Genomic DNA, 26,402 nt, shown 5'->3' on the forward strand with positions numbered 1-26,402 from the left:
TGCTGTGAAACACGCAGGGAGCCGTGGAAGGGGGGGACCCTGATGATGTCAGGATTACCCGGATTAATTCAGCTTGGACTTTGAGATAACAAAATTTTAATGAAAAGGCTGCGTTACCAACTGGGCTGTGGAGTCGCAATGTGTTTTTGGAACATGACTCATACTGGGAATTAAAAGACAGGATATCTTGGCCTCTGCTGCTTTGATGTTGACCATATATTTTTGTTTCTCCCAAGTGAATCTTCGAGTTTAGTGAGAGTACAGTTTTATGGAGTATGCTTTTAAATTAAGTTCTTGTCTTAGAAATTATATGTGTAATTCAACATTGTCTGGCAGAGTTTTTTTTTATGTGAAAAATCTCGAGCCACCTCTCATTTCTTTCTGTCGCCTCCTCTGATCCTGGCGATGATTTGAACCATATTTTTTACAGTCCAGTTCTTGTGTAATTTTCATACTTCAGTCTTGTCTCTCTCTTTCTCTTCCTTAAGTATGGCTTCTTGACAGCCATCTTTCCACTGAGACCATTTCGAGGGTTCAGTGAATAGTAAATGGATCAGCTGAAGGTCCAGATACATCTTGCAGGTCCTGTGTCTGGTCTTTGTTGGATTTTCTTCCCTCCCATTTCTTAAGGACAAAACTTTCAGACACTGTTTATCCGCTGTAGACAGGCCTGCCATTTCTTCTTTTGTCCTGCACTTGACCCGTTTCCAGACATTTTTAAAGGATACACTGCACACCATGCTGGGATATGCCAAGTTTTTGACTAATGGCTCTTGTTGGAGCACAAATATTATTTTATGACTGTCAAACTGTGTTATCTTTGGCATTTCTCATAGCTTTAACTAAAGTGCCTAAAGATATAGTTTTAAAATGGCTCATTGCTAAGTTGTCTGAAATGCACAGATCCAGCACTGGTCCATCTCTTGAGTTAGGTGTTTTCATCCCTGAATGATCAGGCTCTTAAAGAAAGAATTCCTGTAAAGACGGTCAGGTGCTAGGACTGATCTGAAATGAGGTTTGTTTTTTCTTTTTAGTCTGAATAAAAACTTTGAAAGATCTTCAGAGAGCCCAGAGAACCATTGTTCAAGACCACTTTAAAAAAAACGGACGGGTCAAGACTTTTGCACAGTTCTGCATTTTTATGCTGCTTTCAGCAATGCTCGATGTGTCGATGTGGGAAAATAAATATGCATAGTTTCAAAGGTTTTCAGGTTATCCCATATAAGGCAAAGAATCTTGTTAAAAGATCTTCAGTATTCTGCTACAAGTCATCTTCCTGAATATATTTGCATCCCATCTCTCCACAGAGATTTCAGGGAATCAAGCACGCAAGGCCCCACAAAGGAGAAGATGTAGATAAAAAGGTTAGACCGGTGAGAAATGTTTTGGATCAATTGTCTGGAGACACTTCAACCTTTAGGCTTGAATAGTACAACAGATCATCTGAATGATCTTCCAGTTTTTTCTCAAAGCTTTGCTGTTGTGAGGAATGACGGCACTTGCTTGATGTTTTTTAACAGCATGATTGTTCATGGCATTTTAAAACTGCTGTAAACATATGGTCCTCCTTTTGTCACATACATCATCTCATTACATGGATAATGCTCAGGCTACGGTAAACACAAGCTTATCTTTTAGCTCCTGCAGTGCTGTGTGAGGCAGAGGTGAAACCAGACGGGGAGTTTTGTTTCGGGATTGTGTCGTGTCTGCACAGCGCTCTGAAACTTCACATTTTTCACTAAGTTTGTGCGACATGGGTAAGACTACAGACTGCAGTGGATGACGTAAGGTATAAAGTTACTATGAAACTGCCAGCTGGTACTGGCAAAATAAAAAGCATTCATATATATGAACACTTTATGATCCAACACTCTGCAAAAGAACAAGGAAAAAAAAGAGGAGGCTGGTCTTTTTTCTGTTTGCAGAGTGGCTCTCCATAGCATTTACACATTTACGCAGCTGATTTGCCAGCCATATTGATTATAGTGGAAGCGTGTGGCTGCTGCATGAACTTGCATACGTTACATGTTCAGTGTAGCCACAAGAATTTGAATTATAATACCTCTGAGTGTCGTCTTGTATAAGGCACACACAGCGTTATTGAATTCTGCTCGCCTTTTCAGTGCATAAAAATGTGTTCAGACTGTAACAGACAGTGGCTCTGCTTCTTTTATCATACTGCTTTGAGCTCCGAAAAGAAAATTAAATGTGCCTGCGCAGTGTTAAAGGTGATGAATGTCGCACAGATATCAAAGTTTCGCTAAATAAATCTGAAGTGATCTGAATTTGAAATACAGCTGAGGGCAAGTGGGAAGATGTATTCTTGGTTAATTTGGGACTGCCAGAGATCATTTCTCAAATTAAACAAAAACAAAGATTATTCAAACGAACAACAGCAAAACAGGGGAGTAATCATAGACTGTATTAAAAGATGGACTTATTGTACTTTCCAGGTTTGAAAACTGAAGCCAATGTGGAGCTGTCTTAAACCTGCGTTATGGTTGCAAAAAGATGTACATGGCATAAGGAAATCTACTGGAAAACTGCCCTTGGCTTGTGATGATCCCTGTCCTGATTAGATTACAGGCTCAGTTGATAGTTTCAAGTCTTATTTAATAACTCATGATGACATTTTGTAAATTAAGGTCTTTCATTAGGGTTAAAAAATGGGATGAAGTAAGAAATGCTTCACCAAGACACAAGCCAATGATAATAAAGGTCTCAGAGCCACCCCACACTCGTCACGCCAGGTTTGAAAATACCAAGATGACAGTTGCTAGGGCCTCAGTCACACAGGCCTAGAGACCAGTCTGCAACCTCCTAGCAAGCTCCAGTCACTACGGAAAAATGTGTTTTCCCCAGCTGGATGGAAGTTGCTGTCTTCCTCCAGGTGAAATCGTGGTACTCCTCCCAAAACATCCATGCATTTACTTTGGTCGCTAACAGATTGCTTTGCTGGCCTGCAAACAGTTGCCACTTACTCTCTGAGTTGTAGTGGAAGTTGAAAAAGTGCAGCACAAACCGGAAATCGACAATGCTCACAGTCAAAGTAAAAGTGCTTCCTTACTGCTAATTTGTAAGCAATCAACACATTTCAATGTCCATTTCAAGAGTTGAAACTTTTGGTTCAAAGGAAAAGAGTTCCCGTTTCTGGTTTGCGTCACACTTTTCATGGAAAATGTTCATCATGTCCATCTTTTACATACAGTCTATGGGAATTTTAAAGCCTTTAATCCTGGACACTCACTGCTTCCACACATAGTCAGAGTGTGACACTGTGATTCACACACTTTCAAACATTCACACACATCCCTTCATCCTCACCGTGCTCCAGCACCAGCTGCGGCAGTCTGTTGCCGGTCTCCGTAGCAACCAGCCTCTTTTGGTCCTGGTCCTTTGCATCCCGGTGACTGAAGAGGGGCGCTATGAAGGGATAATTAAAGCCGTTGCCTCCATTACTGACGGCGGGGTCAGTCTGAGGCTGATGGTTTTGGTGATGATGATGATAAAGCTGATGAAGGTGTGACAAGTCATTAGGGGCGTGGCCTGAGTGCCGGTGGGCGAGACCGTTCATCTCCCCGGCCCCACCGCCCCTGGCAGATCCGCCACCTTGCTCTCTGTGGCACGCGCACGAGCAGCGAAAGCGCGCGCGCGTCTGAGCGTAGCAGCGGGAGAGCCGTCGCCAAGCCTTACGGCCCAGGTGCGCCAGGTAACGGATGATCTCCTCGTAGCAGCTCCCTGGTTGGCTATCGCTGGCCAGCGTGGAGGCCGACTGATGGAGCTGGCGGGCGCGCTGCTCTGACTTCATTAAGGCGTGTTCTCTCTGTTTCGTTTCAGAAAACTGCGTTGCTATTACGACCAGGCACAGGTTGATCATGAAGAAGGAGCCCACCTACAGAGGACGACACACGTCACATACAATAAGTATAATTTTTTATGTGTATATATATGGATGTGTGTGTGGCCATTTGTGCTATAAGCATGTACTCACTATAATGAGGAAAATGAAGTAGATGAAGTTGTAGAAAGAATGTGCGTCCATGACATAGTACATGATGTCTACCCAACCCTCAAGAGTAATTACCTGAATGAAAACATGCACACAGTCAACAACAGCAATATGTAGTGTGCACCTCATGGTAACCAATCAGATTCCTGCGATTAATCCTGGAGACATTTACCTGAAAAATGGCAATCCAGGCATATCCAATGTTATCAAAGTTAATAGCTCCTTTGTGTGGGTTCAATTCCCCAGCACGACACTCATTGTAATACTGATACCAGTTCACACAAGACCCGGGCTCATCTACTCTAAGGCCCATCTCTGGTAGGGCCTCCCCAGCATCCAGCAAGCAGGAAGTCCTGCCTACTCGGCGACGAGGCACATCAGAGCACCGGAGCATCCCGTTTTCTCTTTCCATGGAGCAGATGAAAGGGTGGTCGTCTGTGCCGTCGGGCCGATAGTAACCATTCAGGAAGGAAATGTTATATTTCCTAAAGAAGAAGAAGTTTCATGAGTGAACAGATGTTAGATTTCGCTTCGTGTAAGCATAACCGAATATAAGAGGACAACAAAAAATGTTGATTGTTTTCTTTACTGCCAACAAACAAATAACATACCATTTCTTTCAAAATCACCTTTTCAAAAATGATTAAACTGTTTTTGTCAAATGATACTTAAACTGAAGTAAACAGTGCATTTCTTGGTAACTACTTCAGCTGCAGAGTAATGAGTGTAATGTGAGAGTGGGTATTTATGACAACAAAACTGCGTGAAGAAAAATGTCTCCCATTATGGCTCATGGATGTGTGTGTACATGTGTGCGTGTTGTGTTTTTTAAATTGCATGAAGTTAATTCTGAACAATGGCAGAAAGGAAGTTGTATTTGGCCCCGGCTGCACAGATCTCACGAGTAAGCCAGCATCAAGCACGAGTAACACGGAGCGGACCTCAAACACAAACGCTGAGTTGCTGGGTTGGATTCGAATGGTTTTCAAAAAGATTAATCATTTTATTGACCTACTGTTTCCTTCAAAGGTCTGTTTTCTTGGGGAAAGAAATGAAAGACTGTGTGAAACACACAGAGGTGCTAAAGGAGGAAATGAGGAAACAGAGAGGGAAACACAGATGAAGGGAAAAAGCAAAAAAAAGCCAGGGAGGGTGCATTGGAGAGATAAGCAATCAATCATGTGTGGCGTAGAGGAGGGTCCCGGGGGAGCGCTGCTGCCTCACTTCTTATCAGGAAAGGTCATTTTGTTGTTTATGAAGCAGAAAAAATCAAAATCTTTACAGTGAACATGAAACTGGAGAAGGGTTCGTTTTGCTAAAATGGTACCGGATACTGTGCAGTGGGCTACTTGTGGGCTAAGCGAGAGTCGGTTAACAACTTCAACAACTACTGCAGACGGTAAGGAAAGGAGCTGTTCCTGCAGCAGAAAGCAATTCCAGCTGAACTGTGCGCATTATGTTGCAAATTAAGTGAAACAGCTGGAAATCATTTTGCAAATGTCATTTTGTAAAATCTTGTACAACAAACTATGATCCACTCACTCGACTCTATTGGTAAAAATTACAGTGTCAGAATTCAATCTTAACCATCTGAACGCCCAGATTCCTCCAGAGAGAAGCCAGAGCATTCAGACTCTTGGAGCTGCGTGCCTTCTTGAACTTATGATGTAAGCTTAAGATTGGATGATATAACATTTCAAAAAATGTAACGATTAAACAAAATCACCTCCAGGAAGCACTGATGACTCACAAAGAAAAATAAAACACCCCAGGTTTAGCCCCTTTACCCAAATACTTTCAGCTGAGGAGTTATTTCTTTCCATTTCTCATTATGATTATGCTGATAACTATTTGCAGATCTGGGAAATATTAATATTTGCACGAGCTCAGTTAAAGTTGTGATGAAATGTGTATTGTGTTTTCATAATGAGGCAGTGTTTTGCCTTGTTTATCATCTCTCCATGAGCGCCCAGATAAATTCCACTCTGGCAGTAATGTCCTTACATTAAGCAGCAAAACTCTCAGTAAAAAAAACAAAAAAAAAGTGATTCTGGGAGAAACCAGCTGAAATTAAAATGTATCCCTGACAGCTCTGAAGGTGCCAGATCCATCCTGAGCACGAACGCTTTGTTCCCAATCGTTTCACTGTGGAAGCTGCGAATCTGCGCAGCTGCTGAGCAGAAAACATTTAGGTTAATAAGGCGACGTAAGATCACAATGACACACCAGAAGATGCAAATAATTAATGAAGTTACGCTGCTGTGCCACCTGCGTAAATTGCTCGCAATTTGGAGGGCCTCTATCCCGCTGCTGGGTGATGCCACAGCTGTTTAATAAAGTCAAAGAGCAGCAGAGTTTCAACGTGTGTTTTTTCAGCATGACTCAGATTTTAGCTTCCAGGCAGATTCTATAAGAACTGATATGAAGGAGATGAAGCTGATAGCGGTCAGTAGCCTTCAGGAAGAAAAAAGTGGAAAGTGCTTTTAATTTGCATTTGTTCTAATGTCCAGTCCTCCATCAGATCTACCATAAAATGTTCAACTAGAAGCTTCAGAACCGGAGAACTCAAGCCAGTGGATCATGTCATGTTTTTTACATCCAGTGTGATGAATATGTTATATAATTGTAACTGAAGGAGAAAAATACCCCTAAAAAGCTCAAACAGGGGCTTGTTTGTTTCCTGCACTGTGGTTTTATTGTGTGTTATCATTGTTATTCAGTTTTAATAAGGTGTATATTTAACTCCCTCTGCTTTGCTGCCTTTTCTAAACTGTGAGTTCATATTTTTTCTTCAAGTTGATTCACTCGACCCACGACAAGTCACCAAGTATTGACCCTGGTAACTCAATCTGTTTCAGGTTCTCTGAACTTCAGCGTATGCATAATGAATTTAAAGAGGACGCACTAGGATATATTATCTTATAAACCTTACATCCCACCACCATAATTTAGAAACCAGGTGCTCAGACCCAGTGGGCTCCTGCTAAAGCTAACTCCTTCATATTGACTTTCCTCATACAGATGTTGTACATTAAGTGTGCAACTCTTAAGTAACTCTTCATTTAAAGATTTTTTGCTAGGAGAATAGGAAATATGAGCACTGGGGAGGCCAATCCATGACTGACGCTGTTTCATTATGTGTTTTTCTATCCAGATATGCTTTTATTAGCAGTGTGTTTGGGATCATTGTCATGCATGTAGACACTTACTGTTGCACCTTTATCTTGACCTTTTGCATACATATTGATGAAACCAAAAATTACCAAATACCTCTTTCTCCTGATCTGACATCCACCTTCTACCTGAGAACATTTCTTTAGTGAGCAGTAGATGGATCACCTGAAGGTCCAGATGCATTTCTTAGGTCCTGTGGACTTTGGATTTTTTTTACCATATCTTAAACACTGTCTGCTACAGGCAAGTCATTGTTTCTTTGGTCCTCCACTTGTGTGCAGTTTCCTCAATTTTTTAAGGTCCCACTGCACACCACGGCGAGATATGCTAAGTTTTCAGCTAACAGCTCTTTGGGATCTTGGTGGTTCAAAAATACTACTTCATGCATCACAAGCTGTGTTATCTTTGGCATTTTACATAGACTTTAGAAAAGAAATAGGAATAAATAATGTGTTTTTGTGACAGGCTGCTAGTAACAAAGTGTGTAAAGATACAATTTAGAATTGGGTCTTTGATAAGTTGTCTGCTGTTTGTACGCAAAACACTGATTCATCCCTTGAGTTCACTTGTATGATTCATGGACCACTTTTAAAAAATTACAAGAAATTCTGGCTCCTTGAAAGCAAATTATAAAGAAATAAGAGGTGGTTCAAGATTTCTGCACAATACTGTACAGACACTAAGATAAGGACACTGAGCACTTTTGGTCGAGGCTGCTGCTGCTAGAGATTAATTTCAGTCTTTGCTTCTCCAGCATCACCACAGATTCCTTTGTAAAGCTGCCGTATAAATAAAGTTAGTTATTGGAAAGAACCACAAATTCATTATCAAATGAGTGAATGTTTGGCACAACAACAATGCGTCACCACAGCACCATCACTGATTGTTGTCCAAGTTGCTATCTAAGAAGGCGAAACAGACGTTATCTGATGTTGTGTGATAATATGTGGTCATGTTTGTGAACATGTGAGCGGGAAGCGGGAGTGGGAGTGACGGTAACATCATCAGTTAGACTGTGATCGAGCGTGACATGAAGGATTGTGTGGGGGAGAACCGGAGTGACAGCAAACTCAGATGGTTTTACTGTGGAAACAGCCGCTCGGAGGCAGCCACTGAATAACAGCTCCCTAAATTTATTTAGCCTTCCAAATCCCTTGATTTGTGATCCCTGATGCTCAAAGTGTCCAACGGGAAGCATGTAGCACCTCCGTGACGGAGCTGATTAGAGAACAAACAAGATCAGCCCATCTGTGATATCGATCCCCGAGTAAGGAGAGAGAGAAGCTGATCAGTTGTGAACAAACTTTTGACAGGTTGGAGCAATAAAGCTGGCGCAACTCGTGCTGTGACATCGGCTGGTCACTATAGCAACTCACATCTTCACATCCTCTCCCATGAAACAGCGGTTCCTCAGTAGCCCCGCCCACAGCTGTACGCCAACGATGCCGAAGATGAAGAAGACAAAGAAGCAGAGCGCCAACACGTTTCCCAGCATAGGAAGTGTGTCCAGCAGGAGGGTCACAAGAATGCGCATACCTATCAGTGCACACACACACACACACACACACACACACACACACACACACACACACACACACACACACACACACACACACACACAGCATAAACACAGAAGGGTAGACAGTCAGACAAGCAAAGATCAGCAATAAGTCAATGCAAACTTTAGCAAAATGTCAGTCACAGTAAATGTTGGCCAGACAGGACTCTTTATGTATTCTGCACAAAACGCAGGCAGTGCAATTAGCTGAATGGCAACACTGATAATTGGCTCTTACTCCACTCTCCTAAAGAGAGCACATACAAAATCTTCCTCCTTCCTTCTTCTCTACTCGTTCCTACTTCAAAAACACTCTCCGATTTTACAAGAACTCAATGAGAGCCGCAGCAAGGTCACCAAGTGTAGTAAAAAGAAAAAAAAAGACAAAGTTGGCTGGCCAACTTGTGCGGTGAGCTATCAAGAACAACACAAGCATCACAATGATTCGCATGACTTTGTTTCACAATGTCCTGATTTATTTACACATGCATCCATCACGGGGCGAGCTGCAGCAGGTGCGTAACTCGGGAAGTTAAAGAAATGAAGTGGGATTTACAATCTAGTCAGAGCGTGCAAGGACGGTGACACGTTCTTCATCGTCCCGGCTGTGACTAACGATGTTGCTGACACTCAGCTAAGGTGTTTCCACATCGGATGAGCCGCGCAGGAATCACGGCCCTTTCTGCTCCAATTAAAGGGGAGCGGGAAGCTGATTGGACATGTTTTCGTAAACTACAAAATCATCAGATTTAACATTTCTTCCAACAGCCAGTGGCTTTCTGGAGTCTACACCCTGCACATATCGCCAAAAGCTTTCTGGTGATGCTCTCCCGGGCCTGCACAGCAGCCTTCTCTACTTCTTCTGTTTCGAGGCATCAATCAGCTGAATTGCACTCTCAGGAAAAAAGACTCCTAGTTGTTTCCCCTCTGGTCTCTTTGAGGATTTTTAACCTGCTGCACTGTCCTCTTGTCCCGACTGTTCTCCTGCACTGTTCACCCAGCTTGTATGCGGGCACACTTTCAAAGGTTGAGTCAGCACTTTAAATCAGCCTCACAGTTTCAGCCCATTGTGCGGACGTACAGTCAAAGCCATGAAAGACAATAAAGTAACCCAGTTTCTGTGTGAGCTGCATGCTGGAGGGGAGGGGGGTAAGACAAAAATAAATAAATAAATAAAAGGAGAAAGACTCACTGGGAACTCTGTTGATGGCTCGCAGTGGGCGGAGAACTCGAACAGTCCGGATAGCTGATAAGCTGACGTTGTGTCCGTCCAGCGAGTACTCCAGCATTCTGCGCAGAGGGAAAGCCACCGCTGTGTCACCGGCATCCTGATCAGCCTGACCTTGGCAGACCCTGAACGCCTACAGAGACTCTAGCAGAACTCCGGGATACAGAGCCTTTTAACTACCAATCACCGAGGTCTGTGTCTCTCATGACCGAATGATACGATTGTCATTCTGTGGAGCTATCACACACACACACACTTCCACTGATATGTCTAAGCACGCGCGCACACACGCTTGACATTTAACTGGCATTAAACAAGTGTCTAAGCTTTACACAAAACACACATACACACACACACATGCACACACACAGACACACACACTCTTGGCTCATATTTAATGTCAGGCGCGCCTGCGTGTGAGTGCGCGTCGGCTGCGTGCGCATCTGTCAAGCACTCACCCCACTATAACAATGAAGAAGTCCAATCTGTTCCATGTGTCGCCTAGGTAACCGCTCTGACCTATGACCCCGAGAGCCACCATCTTCACAACCATTTCTCCAGCAAAGAACACAAAGATGCCATCATCCAAAGCCTGCACACAAACACACACACGGAGACCCAGAGGATTAACTGATTAAGCGGGGGGGGGGGAAGAAAAATGTTATTGGAAAAACTTTTCAGACCTTTGATAATGAAGTGTGACAGTGGAATATAATTAGTCTGCAATTTCAGATTATGTGTGTGTGAGCGTGCTTTACCTGCAGAAAATAGGGGGTGTGGCCACAAGGCTGGAACATCCCTAGAGTCACGCAGTTGAGCAGGATGGCCAAAATGCTCACACGCTCGAACCACGTGAGGCACGGTTAAGGATCAACACATCGACAGAGAGTCTGAACACTGATTAAAGCAACAAAATGAACACGTTTAATGAAGCTGTGCTTGTAAACTTTAGGGCAGAGGTGTCAAACATAAGGTCCAAGGACCAGAACTGGCCTGGCGAAGACTCATTCTGGTCCACTAAAAGGCTTCATCATAGATGTTGAACTTTTCCTGTTGATAAAGACCTCTCTCATTGCCGTTCATACTACACCACAGTAAAGTAATAGACAATTAAATGATACTAAAGTTGCTGTTTTTCAACTTCTTTTGTCTATTTCCACATTTGTAATGTAGACAAACTGAGACGGACTGTTGAAATTTGCACTTCTCATAATAAGATTTCTCAGGGATTAAGTGTGCAGTTAAATGCCTCTACATTGATATAAAAGAGAATTTACTGGTCTGGTCCAAACGAGTTTGACATCCCTGCTTTAGGGTGACTGATGGCAGTCTCAGCCAATCACAGGAGCAGAGGAGATAAGTACACTACTGCCTGCTTGTCTCATTTAAAGCTGGCATTGGCAAAATGACAACAAAATCCACGATAACATTTCAGTTTATTATCATTCAAGCTGCGTAAGAGGGAACTACACTCCTGTGTCCTTTCTGGACTTTCAGTCCTAATCTTAGCTGTGGTGGAAGACTTTTGGCAATCATTTATGTCTTCAGTCCAATTTTGCTGAGTAGTAAAAAGAGTATAAAATAATATATTAGAAGTAAGGTGCATGTAGGAAGAACAAGAGTGTGCTAGGAGCCACCTGGAGCCAAAAGTCAGCCTTGACTTTGTTTAAGTACATTAGAAACATACGTTGGGTGGGAGGGGCTTGCCACAAAGAAGGAAGTGCTCAGACAGCTTTTTGGCGTTTCAGCCTTAATTGGATAGAGACAGTGTAGATAGACAGGAAAGCAGGGAGAGAGAGCGAGGGGAAGAAATGCAGCAAAGGGCCGCGGGTTGGACTCAGACCCGGGCCTACTGCTCTCTGGCATGTGGTCACCTGCTCACCCACTAAGTGTGAAACACCCATTTCAAATCGGAAGTTGGAATTTCTGAATTGCTGGTTGCAAATCTCAGCTCAAGTTCTTAAGTTGGACTTCCAACTTTAAAGGTTAGGGCAGCCACACTAACCCTGACTTCACAATCCAACACGGCAGCAGTGCGGTAGCAAAACTGTACAACTTCAACTGCGCAGCCATTGTTGTGTCCTTGTCACTCGCTACATTAACCGCACGCACGGTCGGGCTCTATCCGCGAATGCACTGCAGCGTCATGTACAAGAATCGAGCACTGACGCATGAATGGCTCCACCGTTCCAAAACTCAGAATAAATCCTGTTTTTTCTTTCTCCTCTGACTTCACAAGTATACTACGCTCAACAGTGACATCTGACTTACGAGGCAAATAAAACACAAAAATCGTAATTACAAAATAGACTTTAATTTAATATAAAAGGGGTTTTCGTATTGCTTCCCTGTTCCCCAAGCTGTCGCCACATGGCTCCACATGTTTGATTTAGCACAGGTTTTACACAGATGCCCTTCCCGACACAACCTTCCCATTTATCCGGGCCTGGAGCAGGCACCTGGAGCAGGCACCAGGAGCATGCACGCTTCTTACTCTTGGTGGCATAACTTGTGTCTCCTCTTGGAACCAAACCTAAATGGGACTTGTTTTTCAAGCTAGAATTGAACGTGCGCTCTTTGACCTGCTAACCAACATTATCTACTACTACACCACCAGAGGAACTGAAAGCTACGAAGACATGAAGACATCAATTAGACAGAAGACAGGTGATTTTTTGCAACCACAGGAGTCACTAGCCTACTGGCCATTAAAAAGACTACAGATTTTAGCACGTCCACTTAACTTCACTGTTCAAACTCAGAAGCTACATTTTTTTAGCATCTGTGGAAGTGCTGAAGAAGTGCAGCTACTTTCTAGATTTCTGCTCACTGCAGCTGTAACTGACTCCCATGTATCAAAAAAACATTTGTCACGATATTGGTGAGCAGTAAACATAAACCCAAGCTTTCAAACACCAAAGGAGGAGTTTCTGCTTCCCGAGTTTATGGAGTTGACCAAGTGTTGAAGTGTGATTGACAGAATTGCAGATGAGTGACAATATAAAGGAAAAGCAACATACGGTGTGCTTGTAAATTGCTGGAACATCACAAGCTCCCTGAAGAGCTTCAGTGCCACCAAACATCAAGCTAAATCCGAAACCTCAGAAACTCTCCCTGAGTGTCACGCAGCATTCCTCCAAACACATTAGCTCATTTGTTTTTTTGCATCTGACAGCCGAGAGGCAAAATCTCCCATGTCCACTTTTGCAAAACGACTTTGCCAAACGCTTACGAGGACACGTGGAATTCACCTCACCTGCATTAACCCCTGTGTGGCCCTTTAAAAAATGCACCCCTTCCGAGCCCTGGGGACCATAAATGGTCCCGCCCCAAAAGTGCAATAAAAAGATTATATATTCATATTTTTTTCCACTTTAAATTGGTCAGTCTTTTAAAACTACTTCTCCCTGAAATATTCATATAAAGTTTTAATTATATTTTCGTTGTTTTAACCCTTTAAATCCCAGTTTTATTACATGAGCGCCGTTTTTTAGCCCCAAAAAACAAAAAACTAAATATTTTCCAAAAAAAAACATTTGAAGTAATATTTCTTTGTTATTATAATTAGGCCTTTAGATGGACTAAAGATTGGCACCAACAGTCATTTCGATCGCCTTTTTTTTTTTTTTCAGGACCAGAAAATGGTCTCCAGGCGGCAAATGCTCCTCCTCTAGGCCGAAATAAGTGCATGTTGCCGGGGTAAGTCGCGACGATCACCGGGGCACGATCACCGGGGACTGCTTTTTCCAGCCCACACGTCCGATACCACGTGACAACAAATACGTCATTTCCTGTTGACTAAAAAAAAAAAAAAGCACCCTCTCATGGTCCTAGGGACCAAAAAATGGTCCCGCCCGATCAGCGGGCGAAGCCGCTGCTGCACGCCGGAAATGAGGCTTCATTTCCCGCAGGTCTGTTACGGCAGCCCGCTGTTTTCCAGCCCGGGGTCAAATGTGGAGCAAGGGCGCCACCCAGTGGACAAATAAAAAAATTACAACTCTAAGGTCTCTTCTGCAACACGGAAATGATACTTAAGCGATCGCCGAGATGCTTACGGTATAAATCCTGCAGTGAAAAATAGCGTTTATAATGGAAGTCAATGGGGACCAAAAATGGTCCCCAGGGCTCTAAGAGGATGTGTATTGTTAGCTTAGCCACTGAAGCTAATTTAAGGAAGTCAGACTTGAATTTTGAAATGAAATTATGCCAAACTTTTTTTTAGAGAATTTGGCTATATTCCATTCAACACAGTGCAAATGGCTTGTAACTGAAAACCTAAAGGGACCATTTATGGTCCCAGGGCCACTTAAACAATACTTTTCTTGTGATGTTTGCTTTGCCACACAGCACTCAGCACTAAGCTGAGTGTCACTGTCACATAATATGATAATTCACAACATTTTCATACTCATCAAACCATTCAGTGACCCCTCATGCCCTATATCCATTCCTCTGCATTCATTATCGTTCTGCACTCATTTATTCATGTTTTCCTTCCCCCTGTCTGTCACCCATGAATATCTGGCAATGGCAACGTCCATAGCAACAGCGAAGAAACTGTGACTCGTCAAAGTTAAAGGTCCAGCCACGTCTGTTTTGTAGCGCCCCGAACATTACCAGGCTGAACTTGCAAAATACCCGTCTGAGGCTAAGACGAGCATGAAATGTGTGCCTCGCAGCTTAAAATCACATTTACAAGCAGGGAACTGAACGTACCAACCTAAAAAACAACTTAGTGGAAACTTGCGATAATAAGCTTAAAGGCGTCAACCTTCATTTACGAGCAACAACTTCTGACGAGGCATTTTGACACGTTTAATATTCACAACTACAAGAGCCAGACAGCTACCACAACACAGCCAGTAAGACGTGTGGAGTCAGTTTAAGAGCAAACTTGCTTATGGCGTGTGTTTGAGCATCTGCGCTGCTTGCTAGCTGTCAAACTGCAAGAAGGAGCATGAATCAGACGTGGGGAGAGAAGAAATAACAGAGAAGGATTTCAAAGGGAGAATAGTCTGAAGTAGAAAGTTAAAAGAAAGACTGAATTTGAATTTGTACAAACACGGATGCACACACACTCTCGCTCTCTCACACACACACACTTGCACACACACTTTTGAGCACTAATGTGAAAACTGCTGAATGGATGACAGGACTGTATTCAAGAGCCAAGGACGCATACATAACAAAGCCTGGAGCATGCACATGGACCCGTACACACAGACACATGTGCGCGCGCACACAGAGTCCCCTCTTCCCGGACACTTTGCTCTCGAGAGGGCGGAAAAATTAATGAGAGTACAATCCTTTATCACCCTTGAGACAGAGAGAGAGAGAGGGAACGAGAGAAAGAGGGAGAGGGATGGAGAGAGAGAGAGAGAGAGAGAGAGAGAGGGTAATCCAGTGTCCTCCCTTTGCTGTGGTTGCCATGGGAACCCCCATCTCACCGTAGGAACTGACTTCTGAGTTTCACGATCCGCTTGCATCCTGTCTGGACTGGATCACAACACAATTAATACGCACACACAAACTCTCTCTTTCTCTCTCACACACACACACACACACACACACACACACACACACACACACACACACACACAACAGAAACCAAGGTCTTCCTGCTGAAGCTTCCTTCACTCCTTCAAAAGCTTAAGAGAGCCGTTTTAATGCTGTTTCATCTGTATAAGTTACAGCAGCTTAAATAATCCCCCTGTGTGTCTGTGAAACACACACACACAGACACACACACACACACACACCTTAGTTAAACTATAGGAACCCGGCAGGGTCAAAAGTGTGAGTGATGGATGAGCAGGGAGTATTTTCACAGTTGGCACATCGTTCAGTATCAGCGATGAAACACGGAGGGAACGTCCTTTCCCCTGTTTCGCTCTCCCTCCAATGCTTTTCCTTTATCTCCTCTCACACTCAACCTTTCCCTTTATCATCTCTCATTTTCCTCTACAACCTTTTTTTGTGCCTCCTCTCTTTGGCCCAATTATTTTTCTCTTTCGCTTTGCTCCTCCTGCTCTCTGTGTCTCCCTCGTCCTTTATATAGTGCAGCATAATTCCCCATCTTCATTTCCTATCACTTCTTGCATATCTTTTTTTGCCTCTCCCATCCACTCCTGTGCACACGCACTCCCCGCTCCGTGTGGAGCGCCTCTGCTCGGCGCCCTCCCCCGTCTGCTTCTACCATCTCCACATACGACTGCCCTTGGGTAGAGTTCTCGTCTCTGACAGAAGCCCGAGTCTCAGCCAACAGATAAACCGCAAGTAAAAAAAAGTAATAATTAACATTGTGAAAAAGCTGAGCAAAGGCACAAAGAGTAGGAAATATGTATAAAGTATATAAAGTAAGGGGTAAAAGGGGGCAAGAATGATGGATGATGAGGTGAGGAATATGCTTAGATCAGGTGAACAAAGGGAGGAGAGCAGCTAAGACCCTGACTGTTCAAGCTCTTAAGTAGTCCAAATGTGGCATGGCCCCTTCTATGTCTTCTCATCCTAATTGCCTCTTATCCTCTCATTTTCACACTCTTCTTCCCTCTTGTACAGTGGCAGAGTCAGACAAAGGTAAAGACCCCACAATAATACAGAGAAAGCACCAGCAATGAAACCACCCTCTTTGAGCAAGCACTTAGTGACTGTGGGAAGGAAAAACTCCTTTTTAACAGGAAGAAACCTCCAGAAAAACCAGGCTCAGGGAGGGACGGCCCTCTGCCATGAATGGTTGGGGTGATGGCAGGGAGACAGGACTGTCTCTCTCCCATGCTGTGGAAGAGAGCCAAAGATTAAAAGTGAGAAAAAGTGAGAGAGTAACTAAGGGAAGATTCAGGATCACCTGATCGAGCCATAAGTATAAACTTTATCACAAAAATAAGTTTTAAGCCTAATCTTTAAAGCAGAGCGGGTCTCTGTTCCCCAAATCCAAACTGGGAGCTGGTTCCAAAGGAGAGCGGTCTGAAATCAGAAAACCATCATGGCAATAATTTTCCTTTCTGTTGCAAATCGCCAACCGTAAAATAGTACAGCAGCATTTCAATAAGAAGAGATCATTAGATGGAATTGATTAACTGATATACAGAATTCAATTATACCATTTTGGCAATTAGACTGCGATAGATAAAGACAACAGAATGAAATGCCAGAGCAGGACCCCCGAGAGTCGAGAAGGTGGATGGAGTGACTCGCTTGAGGTGGAAAATGCTAGCGTTGAATGGACAATGAAAGATTAGCAGCACGATTTAAAGATAGCAGGGTGGAGGCTGATTGGTTTAAAGAAACAATGATGTCAGCATTGAGATTTGCAGCGTGGGAAAGTGGAAGTGATGTAATGAATAAGCTTAGCAGCCAAGCACACAGGAACGCAGACAAATGAGTGAATACAGATGTTCCTTATTGAACTCCTGCATAAGCTTCATTAGTATTTGCTCTGACAGACATGACTGCCATGGAGAATACACCATGGCTGCTCATGTGTGGGACAGTTTTTTATGAAGCTTTTCCTCTGAAAAGCTTCCTACTGTAGTGGTTTACACATGTACCTACCTGCCAAAGCAAACATGCAGAGCTGCCCGCTGTGGCAACCCCCCCGTGAAAAGCAGGCAGCCAAAAGTAGCTTCTACTTACGTAACCGTAAACTGATTGAATAAATCTGGGAAAGCTGCTCAAGTTGTTCTTTTAACTGTTGATAAAGCTCAGGAGATCGTTACTATAGCAAAGGTGTAGGAAAACCAGCTCCAGAGAAAAGTTACTGTAGAAAAACAGGAGCTACTGGATGTCACTCAGGATCTATGAGCATGTGTGTAGCCCCCTATTGGGCCTGAACATGGCCACCCGCAGATACCCCTTTGCTCCACCCGTTCTCCCGTCCTTCTTCCCCTCTCCCCCACTCAAACACCCTCTGCTCACAGGTAATAAAGGTCAGGCAGACATTATAAATCAAATCAGATCACATCACCATGATCTTTGTGGCATCATCCGCCACCCTTGGCTGAGATAAACATGCTAAGACCTTCATGTGGCAACATTTTCATGTGAAATGTTCATTAAGTTAAAAGCATCATCCACAGTTGGTCTTGGATTTACTACCCGAGTCTCACGAGCCATGAAGTGCAGGTTTGATTCCAGCAGAAAACAGTGCTGCCTGCCCATGCTCCCTTCTCTCCTGTCAGTATACTTTATTGTTGAATGTCGGCAAACGCACCCTTAAAGAGCATCTGTTTGAGCCGCCATAAAATCTGACAGACATTCATGTTACTTATAGGATGAATGGGTATCACTGCTGTGCTCTTATCAAGGACTTAAACTGGTTTAAGATCATCTATCAGAATAAATACACTGTACTCAGCACAGGTCCATACTGCTCCTGTCATGTATACCCCCGCGTGTAAAGTCTACATCTGGATGTAAAGTTACAATCAGCCACAGTAAGTATGTAATACCTCTGTGTGTTAACTTGCGATCCTGTTTACACAGCTGATTGATCTTGGCTTGACATGTTTCCTCACTAAAGTCTTCACCAGCTCTCACATCAGTTTGAAAGCTGCAGGAAATTACTATTTTGAAACACAGGTACAATTTTTGTCATTTTAGCCTTTTATGAAAATCCTCCATTTAGATTTAAATGATAAAAATGAGCTCCAAGTCTAAACTGACTTTTAGTTTGAAAGGCTGAAAAAGAAGCACTGCCCCCACTGTCAAAGAGTGACATATTTATACACAGGCCCCTGTTTTTAAGGACTAAAAATCAGGATAAAATTATCATTTTTAATGCTTAGTAAAGAAATATATCCAGCTAGTGACTTCTAGAGTCTAGAACCTATGAGCATCATTAAACAATGGGTTTACTCCTTTAGGATTTTTGGCTGAACCGTTACTGCAGCTTCAGCTTTGAACACAGTGTACACTGACCACTTTGTTGGGTACACTCTGGCAGTCTTTTGTCCCTTTAGTACCTACTGAGCATCATTAAACACCAAGATCCACATGAGTATTGTTGCTGACCGTGTCCACCACTTTATGACCACTGCAGCAACCGTGAGATACTTTCATGTCAATATAAACCAAAATGCCTGAGAAGTGTTTCCAACACCTTGTTGAATCTGTGCCATGAAGAGTTAAGGCAGTTTTGCAGGGAAAAGGGGGCCCAGACTGGTACTAGCTGGGTGTGTCTATTCCCAATGAGTGTCAATTTCTGGGGTAAAGCTTCAATCTTCATCTAGTGTTAAATGATTTATAATTTGCAAATTACTTAAAAAGGATGAATGAAACCAAAGGAAATGCACTGAATGGGACGACTGAAATATGAACTTCTGTGTTTGCATGAGCAACCTGCTCACTAGTTTTCTCATGCTCTTTGCTGCTTGGCCTCACACTGTCACTTTGGAATCCATACACACAGACTTGATTAAACATAACCTAGTTAAGCTCAGAGTCTGTCATGTGCAATGTGTGTGTGTGTGTGTGTGTGTGTGTGTGTGTGTGTGTGTGTGTGTGTGTGTGTGTGTGTGTGTGTGTGTGTGTGTGTGTGTGTGTGTATTCGAGCAACAGAGAGGGAGAGAGAGCCTGAAAGAAGGTGGGCCAAGTTAGTCAAGTTGTCAAGTCACTGGCTCCACCCCTTATTAGGATGACAGCTTGTAACCATGGAAACAGATGCTGGAATCATGTTAATTGGCTGAAATGATTCTGACAGTTCACCCTACTTTGAGTAGGTTCTCATGCTATCCATCGATGTCTAACTATCACCTCCTTACAGACGCATACACACACACACACTTCAACCCTATTAAGAAGCTGTTTAAGAAGAGGAAAACAGGGGGGATAAACAGGGAGCATGGGATCAATGCCAAGCAGAAAGGGATGAAAAGAGCACAATAAGAGAAAGGAAGATACTTGCACAGGAGTGATGGAATCAGCTTTTCTCCTCTTTAAACAAAAGGAAATGCTCTGAATGTTTCATACACTGCTGAATAAGTTATGTCATTTGTGTGTGTGTGTGTGTGTGTGTGTGTGCGTGCGTGCGTGTGTGCGTGCGTGCGTGCGTGCGTGCGTGCGTGCGTGCGTGCGTGCGTACCCCCATGCGTCCACATATGCTTGTTTCTGTCTGTGTCGCATGTTACACTGAAAGAGTGGGATAACTGCCACATGGAAAGCTCAGCACTTGACAAAGTAGGCACCTTGCTCCACACAGAAAATAACTCCCATCCCCTCCCATTGAAACAGGAATAAAATCCAATAGAATTCACTGGAGCTTGGAAAGGCTGCAAGATAATGTTATATAACGGGAAAAGCCAGTCTCCTTTTTGTTCCTAATAATTGGGGGAAGAGATGTACAGTATGTCGTAAACACGGTACAAAGGAGCATGCCTGCTTTCACAAAGAGGGAGGAAGTGGAAGGAAGGAGAAAGGAAATTAATTTGTAATATATAGTTACTGAGTGAAAAAAGAAGAAGAAGCCAGAGAGGAAGGAGGGGTCACTTCAGGAAAAATGGGACTTTAGGCTCTTGGGGACTGCTCCCCGCCACTCCCCCCTCCCAGTGCGCTCACATTAATGTCCCTGACGAACAACATCCACCCACATTACTTCTCCCGCAGATCATTCACAGTAACACACACACACACACACACACACACACACACACACACACACACACACACACACACACACACACACACACACTGTAAGTGAAATGCAATGAAATATGTGCGGCATAAAAACAAAGCGGGACATTTTCCAGCAGCTCGACGGACTCGCAGAAGGACAGAGAAGCAGACAGAAACGCAAACTCGTATGAAAACAAATACAGCAAGCGGAAGTAAAAAGGCCGTCAGGGCAGAGCTACGCTGTTACTAAGCAACCAGGTGATTCCTCTAAAGAGCCTCACCATGGGAGATTCCCTCGTTTGTGTGAGGGCATTTACACACTTGTGTGGGCGTGTGTGGGCGTGCATGCTGGAAAGCCTGTGTGTGTGTGCGATGATGATGAATGTGTGGTTTTTAAGCATGCCCAGTAAGTTAGTAACAGCCCAGCGGGTAACAGAGCTTCACTGCATTTGTAGTTTTTTCTTCTTCTTCTTTTCTTCTTGGTGTACATTTTATTTATTCAGCAATTATGTATTTATATTTTATGGAGTACACAGAGTGCTGACAGTGGCAAATACCCACAGACGTGTCCTGACAAGTGCATAACGACACACAAGCGCACAAAAAGTAGAACACACACTACACACACACACTCACATACACACAGACAGGCAAGCACACAAGGAGTCATAAGCTGTGGAAAATATTCAATTTGGAGAGCCTCAACAAATCCCTGAGGTGTTGCTGACGTTTATGCATGCTTCAGAGTATTCATAGCTGCTCACACACACTACAGCACTGATAACCACACACCTATTCACACTCACACCTTCACAGCAGAGCTGGGTAGAGGTTGAGGCTCAGAGTGAGAGACAGGGAGGGGAATGGGAGGTGAGACGATGAAGACAAAAACAGTGGAAGCTTTGGGAGGTGACGTGAGTCTTCACTATTTGTGACTCCTGCTGCTGTATAAATGGAGGCCAGTAACAATGCAACTGACAGGCGACTGTAACCCTGGAGATTCATTAGGGCTTGTCACTATGGAAACCTCAAATCAGGAAAAAATGTTGGCCATCTTTCCCTACAACTAATTTGTCCAAGGAAATATCTGGGTACACACACACACACACACACACACACACGCACAATACTGACCTTCTCCCCCTGTCCCCTGTGTTTAAACATAAAGTAAACATCTAGGAGCCTGTACAATGGCTCTGAGGAAGCACAGAGCTGAAACACAAACAGACAATCTTTGTCATATTATAAACGCAACCTGCTTGCACACAGGCGCGTGTGCTTCAGGTGCACCGGCTGCAGCGAAGGATATGGGTGGCAGACAGCTCGAAGGCACCAGGACCGCGGTGGGCTGGTTTGGGTCAAAGCCAAAAGAACCACTGGTGCTAGAGCGGGGTAGGGCAGCTCTTCCTTCTCCTTCTCTTCCTCGTCCTCCCCTCTCCGTTCCCTTTCATCTCCCTCAACTGACACGCGCACCTTCTCCCCCTCCTCCTCCTCGTCCTCCTCCTCCTGCGTCGGTCCTCTGTGCTGCTCACGCAGGTCTGGCTCCTGGATGCCCGTCATGGCCGTGCTGTGAACAGCCCGAACCTGAAAGAGGGCGCAGGGGCACGGGCAAACTGTTCAGGACCCGGGAACACAGCCTGCGACAAATTCCTGCAAAAATCCAGGAATCCTATACAGCAACGTAGGCACAGGCATGCTGGGATTTTTGCTTTAATGAGTGCAAACATTTCTCAGAATACAGACTATTAATATCAAAGCATTCACTTAACAGTGTGTTATTTTATTACAAAGCATTTTTGGGGAGGTTATTTTGTGTTGTGGATGTGTGATGCGGTTTGATTGTTTGTGTGGGGAAGAACAGAGTTACGGTTTGGTTAGCAATGGGCATGTTGACTGAATCTACTGTAGAGATTAATCACGTCCTCCCAGCCTACATCTGCTGGATAGCTGAGAAAATACTCGATATGCTCAATATAGCAGCATTCCTATGCAGTGAGGTACAAAAAGTAGCAAAAATACATTTAAGCTAATATCTTGTTGTTGTTGTTTGTTTGTTTTTAAAGAAGCTTAATTTAAGGTTCGTGGTTAAGGACATGCAGCAGATTTACTGTAAGGGCAAAAATACATTTAACAGTATTTTTCCGTAAAGCCTGTATTCCATACAGGAAAGTTTGTTTTACACAGAAATCTGTTCATTCATGCAGATTACAATAGCTGAGAAATAACAAGTTGATTCTGGCAAAATCTGGCACCATAAAATTACTTTAAATTGAAAGTGGAAAGAATTACAGTGTCGGGATGGATGTGTGTGTACAGCGTGTTTGTTTCTGCTGTTTTGCCTTGCAGCTCCCAAAACAAACTGAGATCGTGTGGACTGTCACGCCTGCCACTCTGTCCACGAGCTGAGCAAGAAAGCAGGGGAAAGAAATCTTTCTGTGTTTCTCTGTGAAACAACACACCTTCACCAGAAGAATCGCAGCCAGCAATCCTGTGCAGGAAACATAAATCTACACAAATCTAAACAGAGTGAACTAATAGACATGAGCAGAGGTGCAAACAGGGTCAGCGTCGACAACAGGAAGCACTTAGACCACTTCATAATAATCCTACAGCTGTACCATTCGGTGATGACAACAGGCCATTCCTACTGATGCTTTTAATCCAGACTGGCTTTAAACAATCTGGGCATGCCGAGATGAAGTAGCTTAGACGGCTATTTCTTATTGTCATAAAGTGTGGTGCAGAGTACTGAAGCTGTCGGTGCTTTCGTTTCTTTTTGTCATTTACAATACATTTTCAACTTATGATGATTACCGTTAATTAACTCCATGAGTTATATTTCCTTGAGCTATAATTTGGGATACAATCTGATGAAATGCAGGGACTTGGTCGAGCTACAGCCGCCTGCGTGCTGCCTTAAATTTGTCAGAGCACTGGAATATCATGTCAGAAATGCCAGACTGAATGATGATCTCAGTTTAAATACGATGGCAAGAGCCAGTTTGGTTGTTTTGGCTTGAAACATATGTATTTATTTTGTAAAATTTCATGATATTTTTCAGCTTTACCGGCCACCACACTGGGCAGCATTGGCAGGCAAAGATGGGAGCTGGAGCATGTGATACAGTACACATTGTCATGACTACACAGCAAACGCTGCCCACTGGTGCACAGCGAGCTCGTTCTATTGCTTATTGATCCCCAGAGATTCTGGCAAATCCATTTTAACAGTCCGTAAGTTGGGGCCGGAGCAGAGTTACTTGGACAGTGTGAAGAAGAATCAGAACAACAGAAGTCTGAGCCAACCGTGAGTCCGTGCAGGAATATATATTGTGCCTACAGTGTGGCAGACAACGGGAGAGCTGGCTTGCAAGTTCAAAGCTTGGAGAGCAGTGAGTCTGTGTGTGTGCTTCTGATGAAAATAATGAGATTCAATCTGCCACTGTCATTATTTCCTGTGTATTCATTATGGGCACATAGCCTAGACAGTTTAAGGAGTCCAGGCACTTTATGGCATTTTGTTGTGACTCACTAGCTGTTGGGCGGACATCAATTAACCTCTGAAAAAAAAAGAACGAAAGAAATAGAAAGCAATTCTCCTGCACAGTTGAAAACCTGCTGATTAGTGCTTTCAAAACATTTTAAAAACTCATTATGAGTCTCCCTCGCTGACAGCCAAAGCCATGTGTGAATCCTTGCGAATCTCAATCAGTGACTAGAACCAAATATATTCACAGCTCTTTAAGACCTCTGAAACCCATTAACTCGGTTTTATACACAGCCTTTACGGCGGACTCATTACGTCTGCGTAAATTGAAAAGAAAAAAAAAATCTTTACCAGGAGTGTGTATCGTGCTTGACGAGAACACGACAAACAACTGATGTCTGTACATCTCTAAATAGAACATTTCTTTTCATTCAATGCAGGAATTTAAATCCTCGTGAAGGCCACCACGACATTAACGGTGCCACAGCGTTTCCCAGCATTGCTGTGACAGCAAACAAGCAGCAGTCTAATTAATCCGATAATAAACTGCCGAATCTAATAAAAACAAATATTTCCGTTATAGAATGATGCAACAAATCACAAAGGCCTGAGCACGATAAGGTCACTAACTCGGTTTATAGAGCCACACACACTTTATGACTGCTCCTCACCACGTTATTCACATCATTTTATTCTTTACCTTTTTTTTCTTTGCAAAAGACAACCCGCCATTGACAAAGAGCGACAACACAATAACTGGACATTTTTCCTTTCTTTTGTGCCACGGGCTTTCGCCCAGCGCAGAGCCCGGGACAACACAGCGAAGGGGGGGAAAGTACATTATAGCAGCAAAAAGCGAAAAAAAACTTTGCCCGCTGTTCTTACCGGGGAGCAGCGTCCATCCACCAGCGTCACTCACTCCGGGTCCGCCGTGCGCCCGCAGCTCCAGGAGCCCCGTTGCTCCATCTGAGAGCAGCCCCGCTGGTCCTCTGCCTCCTCCCCCTGCCGATATCCAAACTAACTCAGTCCTCCAGTAGGGAGGATGGGGGGGGGGGGGGGAGGAAGGTGAGAAAACGGCGAAGGTGTGTGGCGCGCAAGTTTTAATAAATGGAGAAAGTAAAGTTAAAAAGGAACCAGCTGTCCCCCCTGTGCGCCTGCGTCCCCTCAGCCTGTGGACGCGCTGTGCGGTGTCAGGTACTGGAGTTGAGGCGCACCGGGGAGAGGGAGAGCTGCGTTAAGCCAGACGCAGAGAGCCAGCCCGGACGCGCACGGATTTTACCTTCAAAATAAGACGACCCGGTCCCGGAAGTTGTGCATCAAATCGTCTGAAAACTGACAAATGACGCGTAAAAAAGGCGAACTGCAAATTTTGATAGGAATCCGTGCTGGATACAGATCTCCATCGTTTAAGGTTAGCTCTTTCTCACAGTATAGTTTTCCATAAAGAAAAAGAAATGACAGAGTTGATAAATTACCAGTCATCCCAGTTAAACTTGCCTTTAATAAACCCATTAAAAGCACTTTGTTCACTTGACAAGCAGCTCTTCACTGCCACTCAGCTACACTTTCATTAAGGTCAACACAGATTGATAAACAGCGCTTACGATTTATAACAAACTATTTATTTTTTCATTTGATTTTTTTTATTTATTTTTATTTTTTATTGTAAACCTAAACCGTCTTTTACATTTATCCTCATTACGTGCCATGAAACCCACCACGATGAGCGCTTTAATGACGTGAGGCACAATTTTATTTTGAAAGTTTTGATTGGAGCGGCTCGTTCTTCATGTTGGAGAGCTTGATAGTGACAGAGCGAGTCATAGCATGTGACTTGTCCTCTCGATCTTCTCCGCCTGGCGGTACACAGTAGGTTTTTCCCAATACTCTTCCTCCTGCCTCTGCCTGGCGGCGACCCCGGACAGTGTGTGTGTGTTAGTGTGTGTGTGAGGGAGTGCGTGGGCGGGGTGTGCTGTCATGTATGAGATGATGCTCCACAGTCACACTCTGCAGGGGTGTCGACTCACTAAAACCAGAGAGTTCCGACACAATACCTTTAAATCAGCTTACAGGCGATGCTGTGTCAGGTTTCGGAGGACCACAGTTTACTAACCAACCACAGGCCGCTCCATGATATTTCCATGATGGTGGGCCATCATGAGCATTTACATTAAGAAAAATGCAGTTATGCCAGAATGTCATAATTCACCTGTTTAAGTCCCTCATTAACACCTAAAACACATCATTGAAGCCACGTGTTACACACAGTTATCAGTATTTGTATGTTGTAGATGGTGTTGGGGTAACCACTCTGACTATAAATGACTTAACTCTGGAT

At 43.7% G+C, this 26,402-nt stretch overlaps 1 protein-coding gene across 1 annotated transcript in view; it reads right to left on the bottom strand.

Annotated features, from left to right (window-relative positions):
* Positions 1-25,259, bottom strand: part of LOC308395572 (voltage-dependent T-type calcium channel subunit alpha-1H-like) — a 60,813-nt gene extending 35,554 nt beyond the window's left edge. The window contains exons 1-9 of the mRNA XM_080880487.1: positions 24,950-25,259; positions 21,887-22,161; positions 10,728-10,821; positions 10,428-10,561; positions 9,934-10,031; positions 8,560-8,719; positions 4,182-4,494; positions 3,992-4,084; positions 3,325-3,892 (exon numbers count right to left, since the gene is read on the bottom strand). Coding sequence (XP_080736613.1) covers positions 3,325-3,892; positions 3,992-4,084; positions 4,182-4,494; positions 8,560-8,719; positions 9,934-10,031; positions 10,428-10,561; positions 10,728-10,821; positions 21,887-22,137 — 1,711 coding nt within the window. The 5' untranslated portion in view covers positions 22,138-22,161; positions 24,950-25,259. The remainder of the gene's footprint in view (positions 1-3,324; positions 3,893-3,991; positions 4,085-4,181; positions 4,495-8,559; positions 8,720-9,933; positions 10,032-10,427; positions 10,562-10,727; positions 10,822-21,886; positions 22,162-24,949) is intronic.
* Between the last annotated feature and the right edge of the window lie 1,143 nt (positions 25,260-26,402).

This window comes from Rhamphochromis sp. 'chilingali', assembly GCF_963969265.1.
Source record: "Rhamphochromis sp. 'chilingali' genome assembly, chromosome: 4".
Classification (NCBI taxonomy): Eukaryota; Metazoa; Chordata; class Actinopteri; order Cichliformes; family Cichlidae; genus Rhamphochromis; species Rhamphochromis sp. 'chilingali'.